At 43.0% G+C, this 20,880-nt stretch overlaps 1 protein-coding gene across 4 annotated transcripts in view; it reads left to right on the top strand.

The window, feature by feature from the left end:
• LOC127612536 (FERM and PDZ domain-containing protein 1) overlaps window positions 1-20,880 on the top strand; it is a 120,178-nt gene that overhangs the window by 77,392 nt on the left and 21,906 nt on the right. For 2 of the 4 annotated variants that reach the window (XM_052083204.1, XM_052083201.1), the window contains exons 1-3: window positions 12,088-12,339; window positions 18,354-18,459; window positions 20,758-20,874. In XM_052083204.1, the coding sequence (XP_051939164.1) occupies window positions 20,762-20,874 (113 nt within the window). In that variant the 5' untranslated portion in view covers window positions 12,088-12,339; window positions 18,354-18,459; window positions 20,758-20,761. Of the gene's footprint in view, window positions 1-12,087; window positions 12,340-18,353; window positions 18,460-19,317; window positions 20,875-20,880 lie in introns of those variants that run through there. The other 2 variants (XM_052083203.1, XM_052083202.1) reach the window with 2 other exon arrangements.

The following is a 20,880-nucleotide window of genomic DNA, read 5'->3' as shown; positions in this document are numbered from 1 at the left end:
GCCTACTGCCCGGAGACAGCTGGGATAGGCTCCAGCAACCCCCGCGACCCTAGTGAGGATCAAGCGGTTCGGAAGATGAATGAATGAATGAATACTTTCCATATTTCATTGTTTGCTACTATATGAAATGATAAGTTAAACGTGTTCACCACTTCACCAAACTGCCCAGGTAAACGTGAAAGTGTACCAATTTCACAGTGGCAACATATTTTCACATTTAACTCACCACGAATATTTCTACACACTCACAATAACCAGAAAGCACATGTAGGTGCACATGTGCACTCATGTATCCAACAGCAATTATAAGGGTATTTAGAAAATGATGCCCTTCACCCCGTTTTCTTTTCATAGCATCACTCAAAGACAGTAAAGCTGAGAAAGGCCGACTTTCTCTCTCATTTTCCCGTCTGGATCACTCCGTGTGTCCTGCCCTTGACAAAGACAAGGACGGGCTCAGACAGCCTGGGAACGGCCAACGACTAAAAGATCCGAGCAGCCCAACTTCAAAGGCCAACCCTTTTGCACAGCAGCTTAAACACACCCACACATACACAAACAGCGGCTTACATATTTGGGGTTACTTCCTCTGAAGTTCATTACGAGTGACAGAACTATTAATCTCTTTGACGGCAGGCATTTGCGTCAACTATAAAGGGGGAGAGATCAGCGCAGAAATAGTTCTCCAACATGTATATAAAAAAAAAAGGTTTATTTCCTTTGTGTCCGTTATCAATATGTGTTCTAATTTGAGAACATGAACACGTTTTAACACTTTGAACACAAAAAGAAAGGAAAAACAATGGTTTTCATGACTGGTGATTTGATGCTTAGTGGAGGAAAATGGGAAGAATGGATGGATTAGTGGACATCTCCTCCCACTTCCTCTGATCTTTCACAGCAGTCTCACGAGAAGGACGCCTCCCTCCGCAGTCATCTAGTACATTTAATCTTAAGTGGCAATATTAGAAGCCTGAGCTCGTGCCAAAACAAATGTGCCTAACGCACACACACCCACACACACACACACAAAACCGTCTGTTCCCAAAGGACAAGAAAGTACAGCCATAGATCTCACATGAGCACGTGACTAAAGGAGAGTGCGAACGAGTTAGGCAAAAGCTGGGCAGAAAAACGTGAGAACGGAGGAGGAGAGGATCAAGTGTGGGAGGGACAAATGATGGATACAAGATGTGTGAAGATCATTCCGCACGATGAAAGCGTTAGAGAGGTCATTTTGAGCGGCTGGATCGAGACTTGGAGCTATGTGATAATAACAGCATGAGCAAGACAGCGAAGGTCACGATGACATGATTAAAATTGAGATACGTGTGAAGTTCCACCTGAGAGGGTGATGATGATGGAAATGGGCTTGAATGTCCATTTTCCGAACCGCTTCATCCTCACTAGGGTCGCGGGGGGTGCTGGAGCCTATCCCAGTCGTCTTCGGGCAGTAGGCGGGGGACACCCTGAATCAGTTGCCAGCCAATTGCAGGGCACACGGAGACAAACAACCATCCACGCCCATATTCAAACCTAGGGACAATTTAGAACGTCCAATCAGCCTGCCATGCATGTTTTTGGAATGTAGGAGGAAACCGGAGCACCCGGAGAAAACCCACGCAGGCCCGGGGAGAACATGCAAACTCCACACAGGGAGGCCAGAGCTGGAATCGAACCCGGTACCTCTGCACTGTGAAGCCGACGTGCAAACCACTGGACTACCGGGCCGCCCCTGGGCTTGAATGTGACTGACGGAAAGCTGATCAGTCCAACTCTGGTTACAACACGACATTTGAGTACAGGAGTGGTTTAACCGCTCCACCATCTAAGCGTTTCAGTGTCCAATGATCACTGGATGCAAGTCATCGCACAACATGTTGAAAGCATTACATGATCTCATGGTGGAATGAATCCCCTCTTGCCGCTCCCCCCCACCCCCCACAACATGCTTAAATCATAAAAGGCGTGCGCACTTTTTTTCTCAGTCTGTGCAAATAATCCCATGGATTTAAGTGCATGGCGAACGCACCTTGATGAAATGTACGCACTCAGGGTGGAGCGACCTTGAAACGATGGTGTTCCCTGTCAAATCTGGCAGACCTTTTCTCCTTTGCACACAAGAGGTTGTACAAAGTTTAGTGCAGGGGTGTCCAAACTTTTTGCCTTGGGGGCCAGATTTTATGTGGTAAAAGGTCGGGGGGCCGACCTTGCCTGACATTCTTTACATTGAACAACAATATTGTTCAACAAATTTTAGTAAGCCAGTCTGTTTCACATTTCCATTTTTATTTTAATTTCAACAATCTTAAGAATTTCTTTTGGTTCATTTGAAACAGGAATTTGAAATATGACATATCAGTCAATATAAACACGGAGTGATGTCTTGTTAACTCGTGAGTGATGCCCTCTAGTGTCTAAATGCTATTACTCATTTAGTGAATGCTATTACTCGTTTAGCCACTAGAGGGAAGCAGTACTCTATGAAACATCACTCACCAGTCTACGAGACCTCAGTCAATGCAACACGTGTTCCATTGCGCCCAACCGGCGGGCCAGACGGCACTGATTTTATGACAGGGGCCGAGGGCCGGATGAAATTCGGGCCGGACTTTGGACATGCCTGGTTTAGTGATTCTTGAGGGTGAAAGATCATATTGCGCGGGCGGGCACACCTGGGCAATATACACTCGCCAACTGCCCAATGGGGGTAGAAGCGTCCCTACTATGTAACAGCGAGAGCCAAATGTCAACATTTTATCACGTTAATTAGAGACAAATAGATCAGTTTTTATTGAACTGTGAGAAACATGTCCGCATACTGAATTGGGCTTGGAGTGTGGCCTGGTGATCGCGCCTGTCAAGGACATGGTGATGGAGGACCCCCAAAAAGTAGGCGAGAGGGAGGAGCAGGGTGAACTTGGCAAAATTTATTCATCCAACACTGAGAAAACCAAATCCAAAGCAAACAAGGTCCCGAAAACAACAAGGATTCAAAGTAACAACAAACCCATGGCATAAGCCAATAGTATGACGTAATAATCACAAACCAACAGAAGCAGTGACAGCAACATTGACCCGACACCGAGTGGTCGGGCCGGGAGTCCTTTTAACAGAAAACCTACTCATGACATGAGGACCAACAAGTGAGCCCTACAAAGCCACCTGTCCCAAACAAGTCAACCGTGACAGCATCGGCTCACAATGCAGAGGTACAGGGTTTGATTCTGGCTGTTTTCTGTCTGATTCTTCCTGTGTGGAGTTAGCATGTTCTCCCCGTGCCTGTGTGGGGTTTTTTTTCGGGCTACTCTGGTTTCCCCCCGCATTCCAAATGCAAATTAATGGATCCGCTTATCCTCACAACGGTCACGGGGTGTGCTGGAGCCTATCCCAGCTGTCTTTGGGCAGAACTGGTGTGTGTGTGTGTGTGTATATATATATATATATATATATATATATATATATATATATATATATATATATATATATATATATATATATATATATATATATATATATATATATATATATATATACATACATATAGATATATATGAGGTGGCTTGGGCATCTGATTCGGATGCCTCCTGAACGCCTCCCTGGTGAGGTGTTCCGGGCATGTCCCACCGGGAGGAGACCCCGAGGAAGACCCAGGACACGCTGGAGAGACTATGTCACCCAGCTGGCCTGGGAACGCCTCGGGATCCCCCGGGGAGAGCTGGAAGAAGTAGCTAGGGAGAGGGAAGTCTGGGCTTCCCTGCTAAAGCTGTTGCCCCCGCGACCCGGCCCCGGATAAGCGGTAGAAGATGGATGGATGGATGGATATATATGAGGGCGGCCCGGTAGTCCAGTGGTTAGCACGTCGGCTTCACAGTGCAGAGGTACCGGGTTCGATTCCAGTTCCGACGAACAACCATCCACGCTCACACCTAGGGACAATTTAGAGTGTTCGATCAGCCTGCCACGCATGTTTTTGGAATGTGGGAGGAAACCGGAGCACCCGGAGAAAACCCACGCAGGTCCGGGGAGAACATGCAAACTCCACACAGGGAGGCCGGAGCTGGAATCGAACCCGGTAACTCTGCACTGTGAAGCCAACGTGCTAACCACTGGACTACCGGGCTGCCCTATACATGTTTTTACCAGTAAAAATGTTCATTCTGTATTCTACATTGCAGTTGGCGGCCATTTTATTGTAAATGGTTACAACGAACTACCGTTCGTATAATGTACAGTACTGATTAGTTATGTCCCTCAAGGTATGCTGTCATGCGATTCGACTGTAGATCAAGCAATGTCGCTAATATTTGTCAAACGGCGGTATCTGAAGCCCTTTGAGACTGTTCTGTGATTAATGACTGTACGAGTTTAACTTGTCTTGAGTAGGCCAACATGGGACAGAGCTTTTCCCATGTTCCGGGGGAGGCGGGGGACATTGAGCCCGAGTGGACCATGTTCCGTGCCTCTATTGTTGAGGCGGCCAATCTGAATTGTGGCCGGAAGGTGGTTGGTGCCTGTCGTGGCGGCAACCCCCGTACTCGCTGGTGGACACCAGCAGTAAGGGATGCCGTCAAGCTGAAGAAGGAGTCATATGGAGACAAACTGCGACCCTGATCATCAAAGTTGGCCATACATTGTCTTTTGTTTGATTTGTATCAAGAAACATATTCCAGACTGCTCATTGGCATGTAGGTAGGTCAGTGTCAGTGAATCAAAAGTAACATAGATTGAGGAGAACAAATACAGAGCTGTAGCCAGACTCAGACCGGCCATCTGGCTTTTCTGGCAAACAAAAGAAGAAGACCTCGTCTACTTTACAAGAGTTGATGATGAATTGTGTCCATCAGTTCAGAAAGACCGTGAGCATATTGTACTATACTTGTGCCAACCTTCTGCCCAAATCAGAAGCAAAATCCCCCCAAAAACATTTTCTTCCACTTCAAACACATTGTTAGTTGGCTCTTAAAAGATTGGTTATCACTTTTGTACATATTCCTTATTGACCTCTACGCTCAATTAGACACCGGATGCATCGTTCACTTGAGTAAATAAAGACCCCACCTACTTGGGAAGAAAACCGCAGGTGCTTGCTTGAATTAACAGTGCAGCTACAGAATCATATGATAAAGGTGGGCTTGATACACAACAACCTAATTTGGTTAGCATGGGTGTATGTAGCTGGTGTCAGAGCAGCACAGCTGCAAGAGTGCTGTAAATACTGTGAAGAAAAAGTCAACAAATCTTCTACTTTCCTTCAGAAATAGGCGTGATATTACTAAAAATTGACAAAATAATCTTCTATCTTGCTCTCATATATCTATCTATGGATCTATCTATATATACATACATACAACACGGACACCCTGATTAGGAAAGGACAGAGCCGACTCTTCCTACTCAGGAAACTGAGGTCTTTTGGGGTTCAGGGGTCACTCCTTAAGACGTTCTATAACTCGGTGGTGGCCTCGGCCATCCATTATGGCATTGTCTGCTGGTCAGGCAGCATCTCAGCCCGGGACAGAAAGAGACTGGAGCGACTGGTCAGGAAGGCCAGTTCTGTCCTGGGCTGCTCCCTTGACACTCTGGAGGAGGTGGGCAACAGAAGGATGCTAACTAAGCTAAAAGCTATGATGGCCAGTCCCTCCCACCCCCTCCAGCCCGCCCTGACAGCACTTGGTAGAACCTTCAGCCAGAGACTGTTACACCCATAATAATAATAATTAAATGATGTGAAGGAAAATTGTAAATAGTACTGCGATTTATCCATTTGTGTTCATATTGTATTTAATTGAAAGATGTTTGTTGTTTTTTTTTTCTCTTTCTTCTTTCTACATAAATTCTTGCTGCTGGAGGCTGTAAATGAACTCACTTGTATTCTTTGGCGTTTGACTCAGCATGACTTAGATTTGCTCTTGATTTTACTGCTTGGTGCTTTCTACCGCCTTATTACTTATTACTTATTACTGATTCGTCTTACTGTTTATTGTATATGTTAAATCGCTCCATGTACAGCACTTTGTATGCAGCAATGGCTGTTTGAAAGTGCTCTATAAATACTGTTGACTTGACTTGACTTGAGTGTGGGACGAATAAAGGATATCTTATCTTATCTTATATATATATATATACTGTATATTTATAATATATCAAATTCTTCACTAATGAAGGGTTCGGTGAATGTGCATATTAACTGGTTGGGTTCTGTACCTCTAAGAAGGTTAAGAACCACTGCTCCAAACGATAATAAAAAATTAAGTTAAACAGTACCGTGCAGGCGGTAGTTTTTGATTAGTGTAAAAAATTACTGATTATTTTTGTCAAAGGAGCCGCCATATATCATTTCATGCTTTGTGAAAATATGTATTTTTTAAACTACAGGAGAAAAAAAGGGATGAGAGAAACAGAAGAACATACCAGATTGTTGGATTGATTATTTTTAGTCATCATACATTCGCTTATGCCTGACATGATAAATTGATTATGCTTGCAAAGAAGAACGCTTATGTTTGCAATCATTAATTGACTATGCCTGCAATGAAGAACGCTTCTGCTTTTAATAAAGATACATTCTTTATGTACTCACATTTTATCCATTAAATACTCACTTTTATAATCAAGAATGCTTGGTGCACTGTGTGGAAGTTTAGGGACGCAACCACCTTTCCGAGGACGTGGTTGGGAAGAGATAAGTGTTAAGACTAAACAGTGAGCAAGGGTGAACAGTGAATGGAGCCATCAACACCAGCTGTGGTGTGATGTTTTTGTGACAATTGCACAGATGTACGTAATTTGCACTCACATACACACACATAGTCAAACAAGTTCAGTGTTGTGTTCAACAGCCCCCGCCCTTTAGGTTGGACACACCTATGTAGTAGCTTTCCCAATAAATGAGGAGGAGAAGGGGGAGATCGTTAGGGTTACGTGCCGAGAACTGAAACCGAATGCTTCTCCTCGTTTCCCTCCTGGTACCAGAATCGAGTCTCCTGTCTCCTCCTTTTGTTTATTCCTGAGTGTCAAACTGCACAAACCTCACACAGATTGTCAAGGACTGGGACCCACAAGTTCTGTATTTGAACCACCATGCTAAAATTTATGGGGGAGAGAGAACGTTTCAAATATACTCTTGTTCAAATTAAACCTCAGAGTGACACCAAGTTTTCATCTGTGCGAAACATGAAGCTTAGTTTGATCCCTGATATTCCGCTCAAACTATCAAAGGTCATTTGATCATTTTTAGGTTCTCTGCTGCGATCCGTCCCTGACATGAATGAGAATGACCAAGATGTGCAGAACCAGTGATTCAGTGCTGCCAGAAATTTGACACAAACAACGTGACCGGCATTTTCAAATTTCCGTTTGCTTTTAATGTGGTTGGTGTATCCAGCCAGTTTCTCTTGGGAGACGCCAGCTTGACACCATGGCCTGATTTGGGAGCTGCAAGCAAACTATTCCGGGGCCGAGTTCCAACTTCAGCTGCTCCCTCTCCTCCATGACCCTCAGTGAAATGGAGTGTCAGGTTTTGTGAAGAGCAGTTTATGTATTCTTATTATCACTTACTGTAAATTTAAAAAGATAAATTATCTCACTCAGTGTATAAAAGGGCTTCACAGGCTATGTATTTGATACTGGACTCAGATGAATTTGGATGTTCAGGCGTGCCTAGGCAAATGTGCGAATGCAGTATGAGCAGAATCTCCTCGCAGAAGTACAGTATGAATGCTTTCAAGGTCAAGCCGGGAGATCTGTGCAATGATCGAAAAGCCCGCTGAGCTCTCCATACCTTATTTATCTCTAGCCCATTGTCAAATGCAAGTAGTCCTGCATTTCCTCTGAAACTTGGCCATATTCCATGCAACTCAGTGTGGGGAATTGCAAAGCCTCATGTCTGCAGCCGATTAGGAAGTGAGATTAAGGCCTGCCAGGAGAAACCGGGCCATGGTGGAGGTGTGGGTACGGGAGGTGATGGAATGAATAAAAGACAAGTTCAAACCCAACCAGACCTGCTGCGTTTACCCATCATCTACTGAACAGTGTTTGGAGATCCCTGGTCAAGATACAAGGGAACCATGTCAAATTTGCATTGTTTTAATATTCACTCTGTCATCCAGATTTCATCCACAATTTTCCCTGCCTTTTTATTATCGACATCAGGGACCCAGTGATTCCAAAGTAAAATCGGATTTCAAATCAGTCACGGTATAATTTTAAATAGATGCTAAATTAAATTACTTACATCTTACTGGTAAAGACACAATGATTTCATTTGCATTGTCAAGATTATTGGAAAACTCACATGTGTACATTTACACATTACTGCTGCTTTCGTACGTGATGTCGTGCTTTATAAAAAACGTTTGGTGATTTTCTGTGACAGCAAAGAGAGTGCCGAAAATATTTGCTTTTTATTATTCTTCCTAAAAAAAAGTGTCATTGTATCTCCGGTTTCCTGCTAGCATGCTCTTTCTGACACTAACTCACAGTCACAGGACAGATATTATCAATCTTTTGTTTGCATTTTGGGGAATGTTAATTGGCATTTCCTAACACCTGGACGCAGTATCATATGATACTCAGGACTTCTTATTTACTCCTGCCTCTTTAAATCGTTTAGCTCTACACGTTGTATGACAAGATGTTTAATGTACAAGACTGCTGGATTATTTCATTCAAAACGAGTGATGTTTTTTTTTCTTCTGAAGTTCATTAGTTTAGCGACTATATCAATTATTTTTATGTTTGAACATACAGTTTATAGCTCATAGCTTTTGGATATGTTGTTTAAAAAATTATGACACATATCCCATCAGAAACCAAGATATATTTTGCTTTCATTTTCTCTGACGCTTTCTTGAGTGGTTCTACCATCTAGTGGTGGCCGTCTTCAATTTCAAGCAATTTCATTCACAGTCTCCAACACAGAACATGAAAAACTACTCATGTTGCTTCTATGGTAACGTAAATAACTGGAAGCTAGTCATTTGAAGTTCGTCCATACTGCACTAATGAAGCTAATAAGGCTAATGACAGAGCATCCTCTGTTCTCCTTTCATGTCAGCCATGAAACAAAAACATCTCCCCTCCTTAGGACGGCATTGAAAGAAAAAAAATGTACTGTACCTTCTCAGTGTCGATCGGTTGGCTTTGAAAATCAAGAGGTTTTTATCTTGAGAAGAAGCTCGGCGAGAAGGCCAAAACAAGGCGGGAGAGGGGTTGTTTGGAGTTTGAAACATAATTCAAATGCTGCCCCCGAAAAGAGCCAACAAAATTTCAAATGGTTCCCGCTATTAAAGTGCCACATGACAATACATAATATAAAAAAAAGCAAGAGCATGAAATATATTTTTTTTCAATCTAGATATTCACAGAACTGTCATTAGCTCAATAATGTGAAATGCAGATCAATGGTGAGGCAATGCATTAGCGCAATTGTGGAACAATTGTGGTTATTTCCACCACAGGATACAATGTGATTAGTACTCTTATCTTAGCACAGCAAAATAATCCCTCTATTAACAGTATGGGTGTGCTAAAAAAAATCCATAAAGGAATATATCGTTGCGGGCCTCTTTATAATACACATAATTAATACAGAGGAATCAGTATCGTTACAGCACATTCATTTATAAAGTGCTCCGGTATATCGCTGAAAGCTAGTCCTTGCTGTGCATGATGCACACATTTTCACCAGGCATGGCATTGCCAGTGGACCAGAGGCGATAACAACAGTAGAAAAAGAAAATATTATATATATATTATAAAAATCGTCCAGCAAAATCAATGGCCCATATGGGTATACATCTGACTGTTTTCATAAAAATGTATGTAGAATAATGTAAATTATCATAATACGCATCACCTTGAAGACCATATATTGGGGTACACATGTATCTATCGCAGGGCGGCCCGGTAGTCCAGTGGTTAGCACGTCGGCTTCACAGTGCAGAGGTACCGGGTTCGATTCCAGCTCCGGCCTCCCTGTGTGGAGTTTGCGTGTTCTCCCCGGACCTGCGTGGGTTTTCTCCGGGTGCTCCGGTTTCCTCCCACATTCCAAAAGTATGCATGGCAGGCTGATTGAACACTCTAAATTGTCCCTAGGTGTGAGTGTGAGTCCGAATGGTTGTTCGTCTCTGTGTGCCCTGCGATTGGCTGGCAACCGATTCGGGGTGTCCCCCGCCTACTGCCCGGAGACAGCTGGGATAGGCTCCAGCAACCCCCACGGCCCTAGAGAGGATCAAGCGGTTAGGAAGATGAATGAATGAATGAATGTATCTATCGCAAAACATATCGTATCATGACCGCTGTATTGTAATGTGCTTTGTCCAGTGAAGTTGTTGTCAATACCCAGCCCAAATTAGCAGGCATGATTCTACTTATCTCACTTCTCAGATGAAAAACAGAGGCAAATTTTGTGTGCACAAAACAGACACCAAATAAAGATAAAAAACATTCAAAAAATTAAATTAAAAATAATTATAAATTCTGTCTATCAGCTGTTCACCAAGTTAAGGAGAAAGAGAGAGAGAGAGAGAGAGAGAGAGAGAGAAAGAGAGAGAGAGAGAGAGAGAGAGATACAGAGAGAGAGAGAGAGAGATCGAGAGACCACCACGTCGACGGGAAGGTTTTCATGACCAAAGCTGACTTAAATTACACCTTGAATAGCATGCTGGCTAAATGGGCCTGACTCGAAGTAGATGTGTGATAACGTTATTGTGGGAGGAGATTGGGGTTGACGGCCTAATATAAAGCTGCACGAGACACATTTATGCCCCAGCAGATGGGAAACTTCGACATGAACGTGTTCAGGCAAAACAGAATGATGACAATGTTTTGTGCAACACTGACATCTTGTGGCCGCTCGCGTCATCACAACTATAAACTATAAACACCTCCAAAAAGTACATTACAATACACATTTACTCTATGATAAAATGCTCCTAAATTATGGGTTATTTTATTACAGCATGATCTATATTTGTATGTTTTCCCAGAGTAAGATAAAGAAAATGTTAAATAACAGAATACAGTGTGTGTTTCATGTAAAAAGTGATGAGAAGAATTGGAAAATGTGACAGGTTGGAGAAATGATGACAAATGCTTCCATCCTGAGCTTGGTAGCTATTCACACCCAAACTGCTCATGGAACTGACCCATCAACTCTGAAATCTCTGGCACGTGAGTGAATTCCTTCTTCGAGTGAATGAATTGACTTCCTGTATGTCTGCATGTTGTAATTCCTCCTATGAGCAGAATGATTTGTTATGACATGATACCAACCTAAACTCAGCTGTCATGTTGGTCTATATGGTTATCGAGTTTCCTGGGGCAGCACAGTGATCGACTGGTTAGCAGGTCCGCCTCACAGTGCAGAGTTGCAGGGTTCAATTTCCGGCTCCGGCGTTTCTGTGTGGAGTTTGCATTGTTCTCCCCGTGCCTACGTTGCTTTTCTCCAGGTACTCTGGTTTCCTTCCACGTTCCAAAAATATGCACGGCAGGTTAAAAATTGTCCCTAGTGTGATTGTGCGTGTGAATGGTTGTTTTTCTATGTGTACCCTGCGATTGGCTGGCAACCAGTTCAAGGTGTACCCCGCCTACTTGCCCTAAAACAGCTGGGATAGGCGACAGCACACCCGCAAACCTCGTGGGAATTAAATAAACCGTGTTAAACTGCAAAATAAAAAAGGACCGCTGTTTACGTGAGGATGGCGACCCCAAGTGGACAAAAAATATATGCGTGATCACACAAAATCGAATGGCAGTCACAGCACACTACCGAATTTGGAAGCACGGGTTTTAACATATTAAAGAATGGCTAACCAAATATATTATGCTTTCCGCACCTTTCAGACAATTGAATTGTTAGTTATTTTTAAATAGATAAACAAACAAACAAGGTATTGATTCTAGTAGTGGTCTTCATAGTGCTGGGGTGTTGGAGAGAGAGAGAGAGAGAGAGAGAGAGAGAGAGAGAGAGAGAGAGAGAGAGAGAGAGAGAGAGAGAGAGAGAGAGAGAGAGAGAGAGAGAGAGAGAGAGAGAGAGAGAGAGAGAGAGAGAGAGAGAGAGAGAGAGAGAGAGAGAGAAAGTATTACGGGGCAGCGTGCACGCGCCTCACCTTTCAGCGTCGCGCGCTCTCTCCCGCTGTTCGTAACGTGCGTCCTTTGCGTGAACATGGAGGATTGCCTTCGGCGACTGTAGAATGATCGTTTTTTTTCATTTTGAAATCGACTTGTCTTCATTTTGTGGTCGTTATTATTTCACCTTCGGGATATTGTGAACCACGCCGCACCATCTCCACCCGCCGCGTTTACTGGAGGGGATTAGAAACACAAACCCTCACGGTAAGGTCTTTAACTCTCATGAACAAGACTGAATAACAACTAAGACAGTCGGAAACTGCAATAGATTGTGTTGAAAAACGGCGAAGTAATAATAACAGTGTGTTTGTTTCTAAATCCTGTGTCGCTTCGAAGCATCGTGCACGCGTTAAACGGGGCTGGTGATTGCTCATAATGTTGAACAAAAGGGTAAAGTACAAATAAAGGAGTACAGTACATTTATTTGAGGATGTTTTAACCTAAAAGTTAAAGTTCAGTGCCAAGGCAAGAGAAGCATATCCCTTTGAGGGTCCACCAGCACAGCAGCCAACTAACTCACTGACTATCCATTAATAAAGCTGTCAATAAACTCTGCTTTCCAGCAGTGTGTGGATCCTCTTCATTTGTGAACAAAGTGTCTCTTACTAGTTACACAAAAGAGCTTATCTCCTTCAGACCTATCACAATCGAGAAACACAGTCCCATTACAGTTTCATATAGTGATTAAGTACACTGCTACTCAGGAGTAATGCAGGCGAGAACGGGCTGTGACTGCGCACTGCTCAATTTAACATGTTTAGATCCACTGATTGATGTGATGAAGCCATGCCAAAGACATTGGGAGGATGGCAGGGTTATTTGGGGATTTCTCATCTCATAGACAGTCGGACAGATAGATGAGTGGTGCTGAAAAAAATGGATGGTTATGAGAAACCTGAACCTAAGCCTTCGTACTGTATGTCTCACGACTGACAGGAGAAAGCTTGAGGGGAAACAAAAAACAACAGTGCATTCTCTGGTAGTAAGCTATTTCTTCATTCAGTGAATTCAGAGGAATTGATGACTACACAAATAAATCACAGCGAGTAACAAATCAATAGCGTGATTCATTGACCAACGGTACCTCGAGCGTGCAGACTCTTCCATGCATTTCATAGGACCACGTTGCTCTGAATATTTTGCTGCATCATTCCTCCCTGAACAAAGCAGACCTTTTTTTTTATTGCAATTGCATGTGCTCAAACCATGTGTGTACATATTTACGCTGCAAGCCGTGAGCATGTGTTTCAATGTTGTCGATTTGTCATGACCGGATTTGGAATCCAAATAAGCGGTGACACTTGTACATGAGATGAAATGAGAGCTGCCAAGTTCTGAAGGCCTTCCCAATCTTTATTAATTTATGATGTTATTTTTAGGCTGGGATACATTTTTGATGCAACTGCATTTATCAAGTTGAATACCCAAATGAAGGCTCTGGGTGTGTTTTCATGGATTTCCATCTATATTTTTCAAACAAATGCACAATGATACAATACAGTAAGAAAACTCGCATTGTTAATGATAGTCAAAATGAGGTCAGGCCAGTGCAAAATCTGATGTCAATGGGTCTAGTTTGGCATGCTGTTGCTGGGGTAAATATGAAATATTTCCTGTATGTGTCGCACGACGCATGGAACGTGGTGCCACAAGAAGGTTCTGATATGGATGCAGGTTTGCTCAGTTCTGACTTTTCTGTTGTTCTTTCTCCATAAATAGAGGCCTACTGTGCTTTCCATCCAAAGTTCCAAAATATGCATGTTAAATTGAGCCTTGGAAAATGCCCATTGCAGGGGTTATCAGTATTTATAATATCTTATGATTGGCTGTCAAGAGCATATTCCATCTCTTAATGTATGTCACCTAGTATATTGTATGCTCTGACATATTTGGCCGAATATCAACACTTTATTAAAAATGTACTTTTGTTGTTTTGTTTTGTTTAGTTTTTTTTACACTAACTTCCAGTGGTGTCGAAGTGCATATTGAGAGGTGTGGCTGCAGCCTGCTGTGTACCGAGTGATACGATCAAACTCAACAAAACTGGACAATCACCAACAAATCGGAGTTGGCGACCATATGTTGCATACCTGTCGATGATCACATCTCGTGGAAACAAAGACATGTGTTTAGGAAACAATGTTTTGAGGCACCAACCACTGTCTATTATTTAACTGGGGGTGTCAAATTCAAGGCCCGCGGCCCAAATCTTGTCCGCCACATCATTTTATGTGGCCCGCGAAAGCAAATCAAACACGTCAACGAAGATCTCTACCAAAATTTTAAAATTCTCATATATAATAAATAAGAAAGGGCGGCCCGGTAGTCCAGTGGTTAGCACGTCGGCTTCACAGTGCAGAGGTACCGGGTTCAATTCCAGCTCCGGCTTCCCTGTGTGGAGTTTGCATGTTCTCCCCGGGCCTGTGTGGGTTTTCTCCGGGTGCTCCGGTTTCCTCCCACATTCCAATAACATGCGTAGCAGGCTGATTCAACACTCGAAATTGTCCCTAGGTGTGAGTGTGAGTGCGAATGGTTGTTCGTCTCTGTGTGCCCTGCGATTGGCTGGCAACCGATTCAGGGTGTCCCCCGCCTACTGCCCGGAGACAGCTGGGTTAGGCTCCAGCACCCCCCGCGACCCTAGTGAGGATCAAGCGGTTAGGAAGATGAATGAATGAATGAATATTAGAATGAAATAATTCAAATTCTGTTGGACAACAAAAATTACTCTTGTCATATTTCGGTCAGCATTGTGGGTTTTCTTTATTAATTTTAAACAACAAACACAACTTATCTACAGTCCAGGCGCCGATGCCTGAGAAACCTCAACTGGCATCTCCCCATGTTTGCGAATAGCACTGTTCCACCACATACGTTCCTCCAGTATGTGAAACAGCAACGACCCAAACATACACTTTAAACACAAGCTGTGTCTCATAGTCTCTCTGGATAGTGAACACTTCTTTAATTAAAGATCCAGTAAATCGACTGTACTCCAATTTGCTGTTGAGAAAGTCGCCCTGAAAGTTTTAAAGAAACACCTTTTGTAGATTGAATAAGAATTTGTTTGTTTTTATGAATCACTCCCTATATTCTTCGGATTCTCACATATTATGTCTCCCTCTTTCTATATTTCTAGTCTGTGCGCTGACATGCCTGTAAATTGCTGGCAAAGTGAAGCGTCCGCATTATCCGAATGCATTATTAATGCATGCAGCCCTTGACTAAGACACACCCACATTGAAACACAAACACACTCAAACTCATAAAGCCTACATTCGCAAAAAAAAAATTAAAAATAAATAAAAAGAACCTAGCCACATGCAGCATGAGTCTTTGTGTGCAAATGCTCATGGGATGTGCTTGTTGCATGGATGAGAATATATTTGTTGTGTACAGCGTTCAGGTCAAGCAGTATTTCATATTAGTATTACAGTATGTCACATCTACATTCAATCATACAGAATTGTAAACAATGTGACAATGCACATTGGGATGCATTGTGGTCATTTATCTCTGCACAGTATTTCAGTTGTTTTTTTTTCAGCTCTCTTTCGTTCTTTCTTTCGGGATATACGAGATTGGATTCAAGCAACTCCCTAAAATATTGTCTGTTGAAATGTTTTTTCTGGTGCTATGTGTGAAGATGGGAGAGTGGCGTACTGAAACCAATTAATAGTTAGACTGAGAAAAGATAAAAGCTCATCAGCAAACTGCAAAAAGGGGCAATGTTGAAACTTACAGTGGCTTGCAAAAGTATTTACGCTCTCGGCTTTTTACTCATTTGGCATCATTGGAACCTATAAATTTAATGATTTCTCTCATTCAATTTTATTTGATGAATTTGCATGCATGTACACACACACTCTCTCTGTCTCTCTACACACACTATAAAAAAAAAAATCCTCATCTCACCCTTCGGGTGGTGTCCGTCCCTCATTCAGCTCGGGTCCTCTACCAGATGCCAGGAAGCTTGAGGGTTCTGCGCAGTATCCTTGCTGTTCCAAGCACTGCACATTTCTGGACTGAGATGTCCGATGTTGTTCCCGGGATCTGTTGCAACCACTCATCTAGTTTGGGGGTCACTGCCCAGAGTGCTCCGACCACCACAGGCACGACTGTCACCTTTACCTTCCAGGCTCTCTCCAGCTCCTCTCTGAGCCCTTGGTATTTCTCGAGTTTCTCGTGTTCCTTCTTTCTGATGTTTCCGTCACTTGGGACTGCTACATCCACTACAACGGCTTTCCTCTGCCCTTTATCTATGATCACGATATCTGGTTGGTTCGCCATTACCATCATGTCAGTCTGGATCTGGAAGTCCCACAGGATCTTCGCTCTGTCATCACCATCACCACCTTCGGAGGTGTTTCCCATTTTGACCTTGGGGTTTCCAGTCCATACTCAGATGTTTCGGCAGACTATGCCAGCCACCTGGTTATGGCGTTCCATGTAGGCTTTCCCTGCCAGCATCTTACACCCTGCAGTTATGTGTTGGATCGTCTCAGGTGCCTCTTTGAACAACCTACACCTTGGGTCTTGTCTGGTGTGGTATATCTGGGCCTCGATGGCTCTGGTGCTCAGGGCCTGCTCCTGAGCAGCCAGGATGAGTGCATCTGTGCTGTCCTTCAGGCCACTGATAGGACTTCTTGAGATCAGCCACTTCAGTTATGGTCCGGTGGTACATCCCGTGTAGGGGCTTGTCCTCCCATGATGGTCCCTCTTCCAGCGCCTCATCTTCTGTTCCCCATTGTCTGAGACATTCTCTGAGTACGTCATCCGTTGGAGCCTTCTCCTTGATGTATTCATGGAGCTTGGATGTTTCATCCTGGACAGCGCCTCTCACACTCACTAGTCCCCGGCGTCCTTCCTTTCGGCCTGCGTACAGTCTCAGGGTGCTGGATTTGGGATGCAACCTGGAAAATAATTTCAAGGCAAGACCGGGAACCCTGATTCTGAAAGTTTCATGCAACACTTAGATTGCATGCAAGTGGACTTCGTTTCACTAATTACAGTATTTGACTTTTGAATGTATTTGGTTGCATCAGAGCTTTTCAGAGGTTTTATAAAACCTTCGATTATATATAGATATTTATAATCATGAATGAATGAATGAATGAATAATCATATTTATGAAATAAATATGCCATGCCAATTTTTTGTTTTTTTCTTTAAATATTTATTTATAATATACGGAGAGAATTTTGTGCACATCCATCATACACAATTTAGATTTTTAAAAAATCATTTAAATTGGAGGTTGTCATTTTACAAAGAGATTTAATAACTGCGTGGATACATTTTCAATACACGTGTCATCAAGGAAAGCAATGAAAGACAACAGAAGGACTGACTGAAGTGAGAGTTACAGTCAGGAAAAGTCTAGAGTCAGTATTTGACAGTTGGCCTGACGGTACCTCTCCCGGGGCTTTGCGAGGTCCTCATTAAATATGGATGGTGTTTGGAGCTGGGGCAAGTGGGACTCAGCAAACAGCACAAAGAGCCTGGCAGGACCATCGTGCGCCCCCCCCCGCCCCTCCATCGCCTGTCTTGCTAGCTGTCTCCGGTTCTTTTCCCAAATTCCTGATTATTTGCCGTGCTTATCTCCTCTACTCTTTAATTGGTAGACCAACCCACTCTTTTGACGTTTCTCTCTGCCAAGCTGCGTGCCATTTGATTTGCTTTCTCTTTTATGTATCTTTCATTTGTTGCAGTTTCTCCCAACCCTGCCGCCGCTCCGTTCATCTCTCTCGCTCTCCCTCATGCCCACTTTTTTTTTTCTCTCTCTCACTCCATGTAAACATAAAACATTTGATTAGGGACGTTTGGAGGGAAGTCTTCCCGTTTTAGCAGCAGCGCTAAGTGCTGTAATCACATAGGGAGAGAGCTTTCTACCGTAATTGAAATTTGAATGCTTGTGATTGACCCTGTTAAACTAGTGATAGCCTGTTCAAAATCAGACCACCTAAAGTGCTTGCATAATTAACAAAATACTGAAGTCCTAATATGTTTTATTGTTACAGTATGAATAAGAATGCAATATTGCTTTCAGAGAAATAAAAAAAGGTCATTATAAAATGCTGGCTTATTTGGAATGTGGCACAAGTCATCTTAATAATGGTTAGGAGCTTGGGAGCGCTGGATTGTTTTATTCCCTTTTAATTCCCGAGTGTTTGCTTTTCTATTCCCCATTAATGGGATTCATGATTTGTGTTTGTCATCAGGGAATGAAGACTGGTCCTCCACAGCAGAATGATGGACGGAGAAATAGCAGGATGGGACTTTAAGTGGCGCCCACATGGAGCCCTGACACAAAAGGGCTGAGAGCAGGTGTGTGCCGGTCTGTGAATCCGACACCATTTGTAGGTGGATATAAAAAGACGAATGACAAGATTAGACGATTAGCAGAATGTGCAATAAATAGTGAGGGAAGGCAGACAGTGAGAGGGGAAGTGTGTAGTGAACCACAGACAGTTTGTGATACTGTTTAACTTAGTCCGTTTCCTAACCAGACCTCGAAGGTTAAGGAGAAGCTCATTCTAATCTGGCTAAGCGTGGGTGACGCACAAAGTCTCCGTCTTTGCCTGTAGACATACAGTACTTTGTAATCTCATTTGCCAGTACTGTGACTTTGATGCGTTCAGAACGCAAGATGCAATTTTAATTCTGCTGGTTTTAACAAGTCGTTTGGTGTTTTGCTCCCAAATATATTTGTCAATAGACTGCTCCTGTCTTAAATCAACATTGCATTCAACTAAAATGAGGTACAACTCAAAGTTGGATCATAATTGGTTTAATCCAAAAAAGGGTGGCACGGTAACTGACTAGTTACCACGTCCAACTCACAATTTAGGGATTAAAATCCGTTTTGTTTGAATCCGGGCTCTGGGCTTCCTGTGTGGAATTCTCTCCCCGTGCCTGCAAGGGTTTTGTCCTGTTATTCCGGTTTCCTTCCACATATACCTTAAAAAGGAAAGTTAAACATATTGAAGAAAGTAAACTGTTGTTCCAGTTAAAGAAATACCGCTCCAAAAATATAAGCAATCGAAAAAAATTTGGTCATTGTTTCACATTTTGCATTCAATTAAAAAGCCATAGGTGCCCCTTATAATCTGATGCACCTTCTATATCATAGGTGTCAAACTCGGGTCCTGGAGGGCCGCTGCCCTGCATGTTTGCATGCAACACACCTGATTCAAATGAACAGCTTCAATGTCAGGCTTGCGCAGAGCTTGCTGATGATCTGATCATTTGAATCAGGTGTGTTGCAACAAGGAGACTTGGAAAACATGCAGGGCAGCAGCCCTTCAGGACCTGAGTTTGACACCTTAGTTCTATATGTTTCAATATTCTGTTTTCTTGGACATGGCATTTTGAATGTTCTGTAAAATGCTTTGTTACAGCTGCAGCGGTTGTGAAAGCTCAATATAAATAAAGCTGTATTGTATTGTATTGTATTCCCTTTAGCTTAGCTCCACCCCTATTGTAGCGACTACGCACCTTATAATGTGGTGTGCCCTCTGCATGATAGGCCATTAATTGAAGTGTGCCTTATACTCCGGAAAATACGGTAATTTTCTTGACCAAAGTTTGCACTAAAAAGACCCTATGTTATTACTCCTATTTATGCCAAAATGTGCAACTGAGATCACTGAATTAACAAGAACAAGTAATAATGCACCTGTGATGGCGCAAGCAAGGCAATATGCATATAGATGAGGCAAAATCTTTGACACCTTTAACATAGTTTAGCGTCCATTTCACCACATAAGACCTCCTGTAAAAGTCATAAACAGGCTCAGTTTTAAACATAACAACCTTTACGTGGCCATATTTTAAAACAATGGAGAGAGAATCAAAACACCCGTTACAGAATTCTCTGTTTTGCCGGGAAAGCGCAGCTTCGTCACACCTGCCCCGCTTCCTAGAGTTAACAACGCAGGATATCATGAGTTTTAATCACTATGTGCCAAAATTAATGTTAACCTGCGTTTGGCGGATTGGCGAGTGTTAATTAACAACCCTGGAAGTTATCTAAATGTATTTGTGTCTCCGTAACCTGAGAAGAGAGTGAGTAAAGAAGGATCAAAGAAACGTCAGAGAATACCATGGTTGGGATATAAAGGAAAAATAAGACAGGCAAAACACTGCATTACTTGGCACTTGCATCCCAAAGCCTCTGCCTCCTTCAACTCTTATCTTTTTTTTTCCATTTTCTGTCCTCCTTGCTTCTCGGCTTTCGTCTTTTTCAATTGGCATCTCATCCTCTCCTTTCCCGCCTCATCCGCTTGTTCCCTCTAATGGATGGTGCTAATGCCCTTCATCAGCAAAGCATGTCTGCTTCCTGCAGCTGTGGGATACACCACAGCCTAGATGATCCATCTAGTCATTCCTCATTTCAGTAATTTCATTTATTTATTTTAGTATTATAAAGTGCTCTTCATGAGTATAGCATGTTCTGAATACAGCATGAATGACTGCGTATGTGTGTTTCCATTTTAGGTGTGGTTATGACCGCATATTTTATGCTCATATTGTGTCGACACCAATCTTATGCATCCGACGTTAATTGAAACAGTAACACTTCATCGTAATTGTGACGCGGGCAAAAAGTTGACCTCTTCTCAGGTAAATGGAACTGCAGGACAGGAGTCGCTCCCCGTCCCGCAGGACCAGCAGGGTCGAGCAGGTAGTGGGCAGATGGCTGAGACGTTCCCGAGATTTGGGCAGCAGGTCTTTGAGCAGGTAAAA

Source organism: Hippocampus zosterae, chromosome 13 (assembly GCF_025434085.1).
Source record: "Hippocampus zosterae strain Florida chromosome 13, ASM2543408v3, whole genome shotgun sequence".
NCBI classification, from domain to species: Eukaryota; Metazoa; Chordata; class Actinopteri; order Syngnathiformes; family Syngnathidae; genus Hippocampus; species Hippocampus zosterae.
Note: the sequence above shows the minus strand (reverse complement) of the source record. Positions and strands in the feature narration are given on the sequence as shown.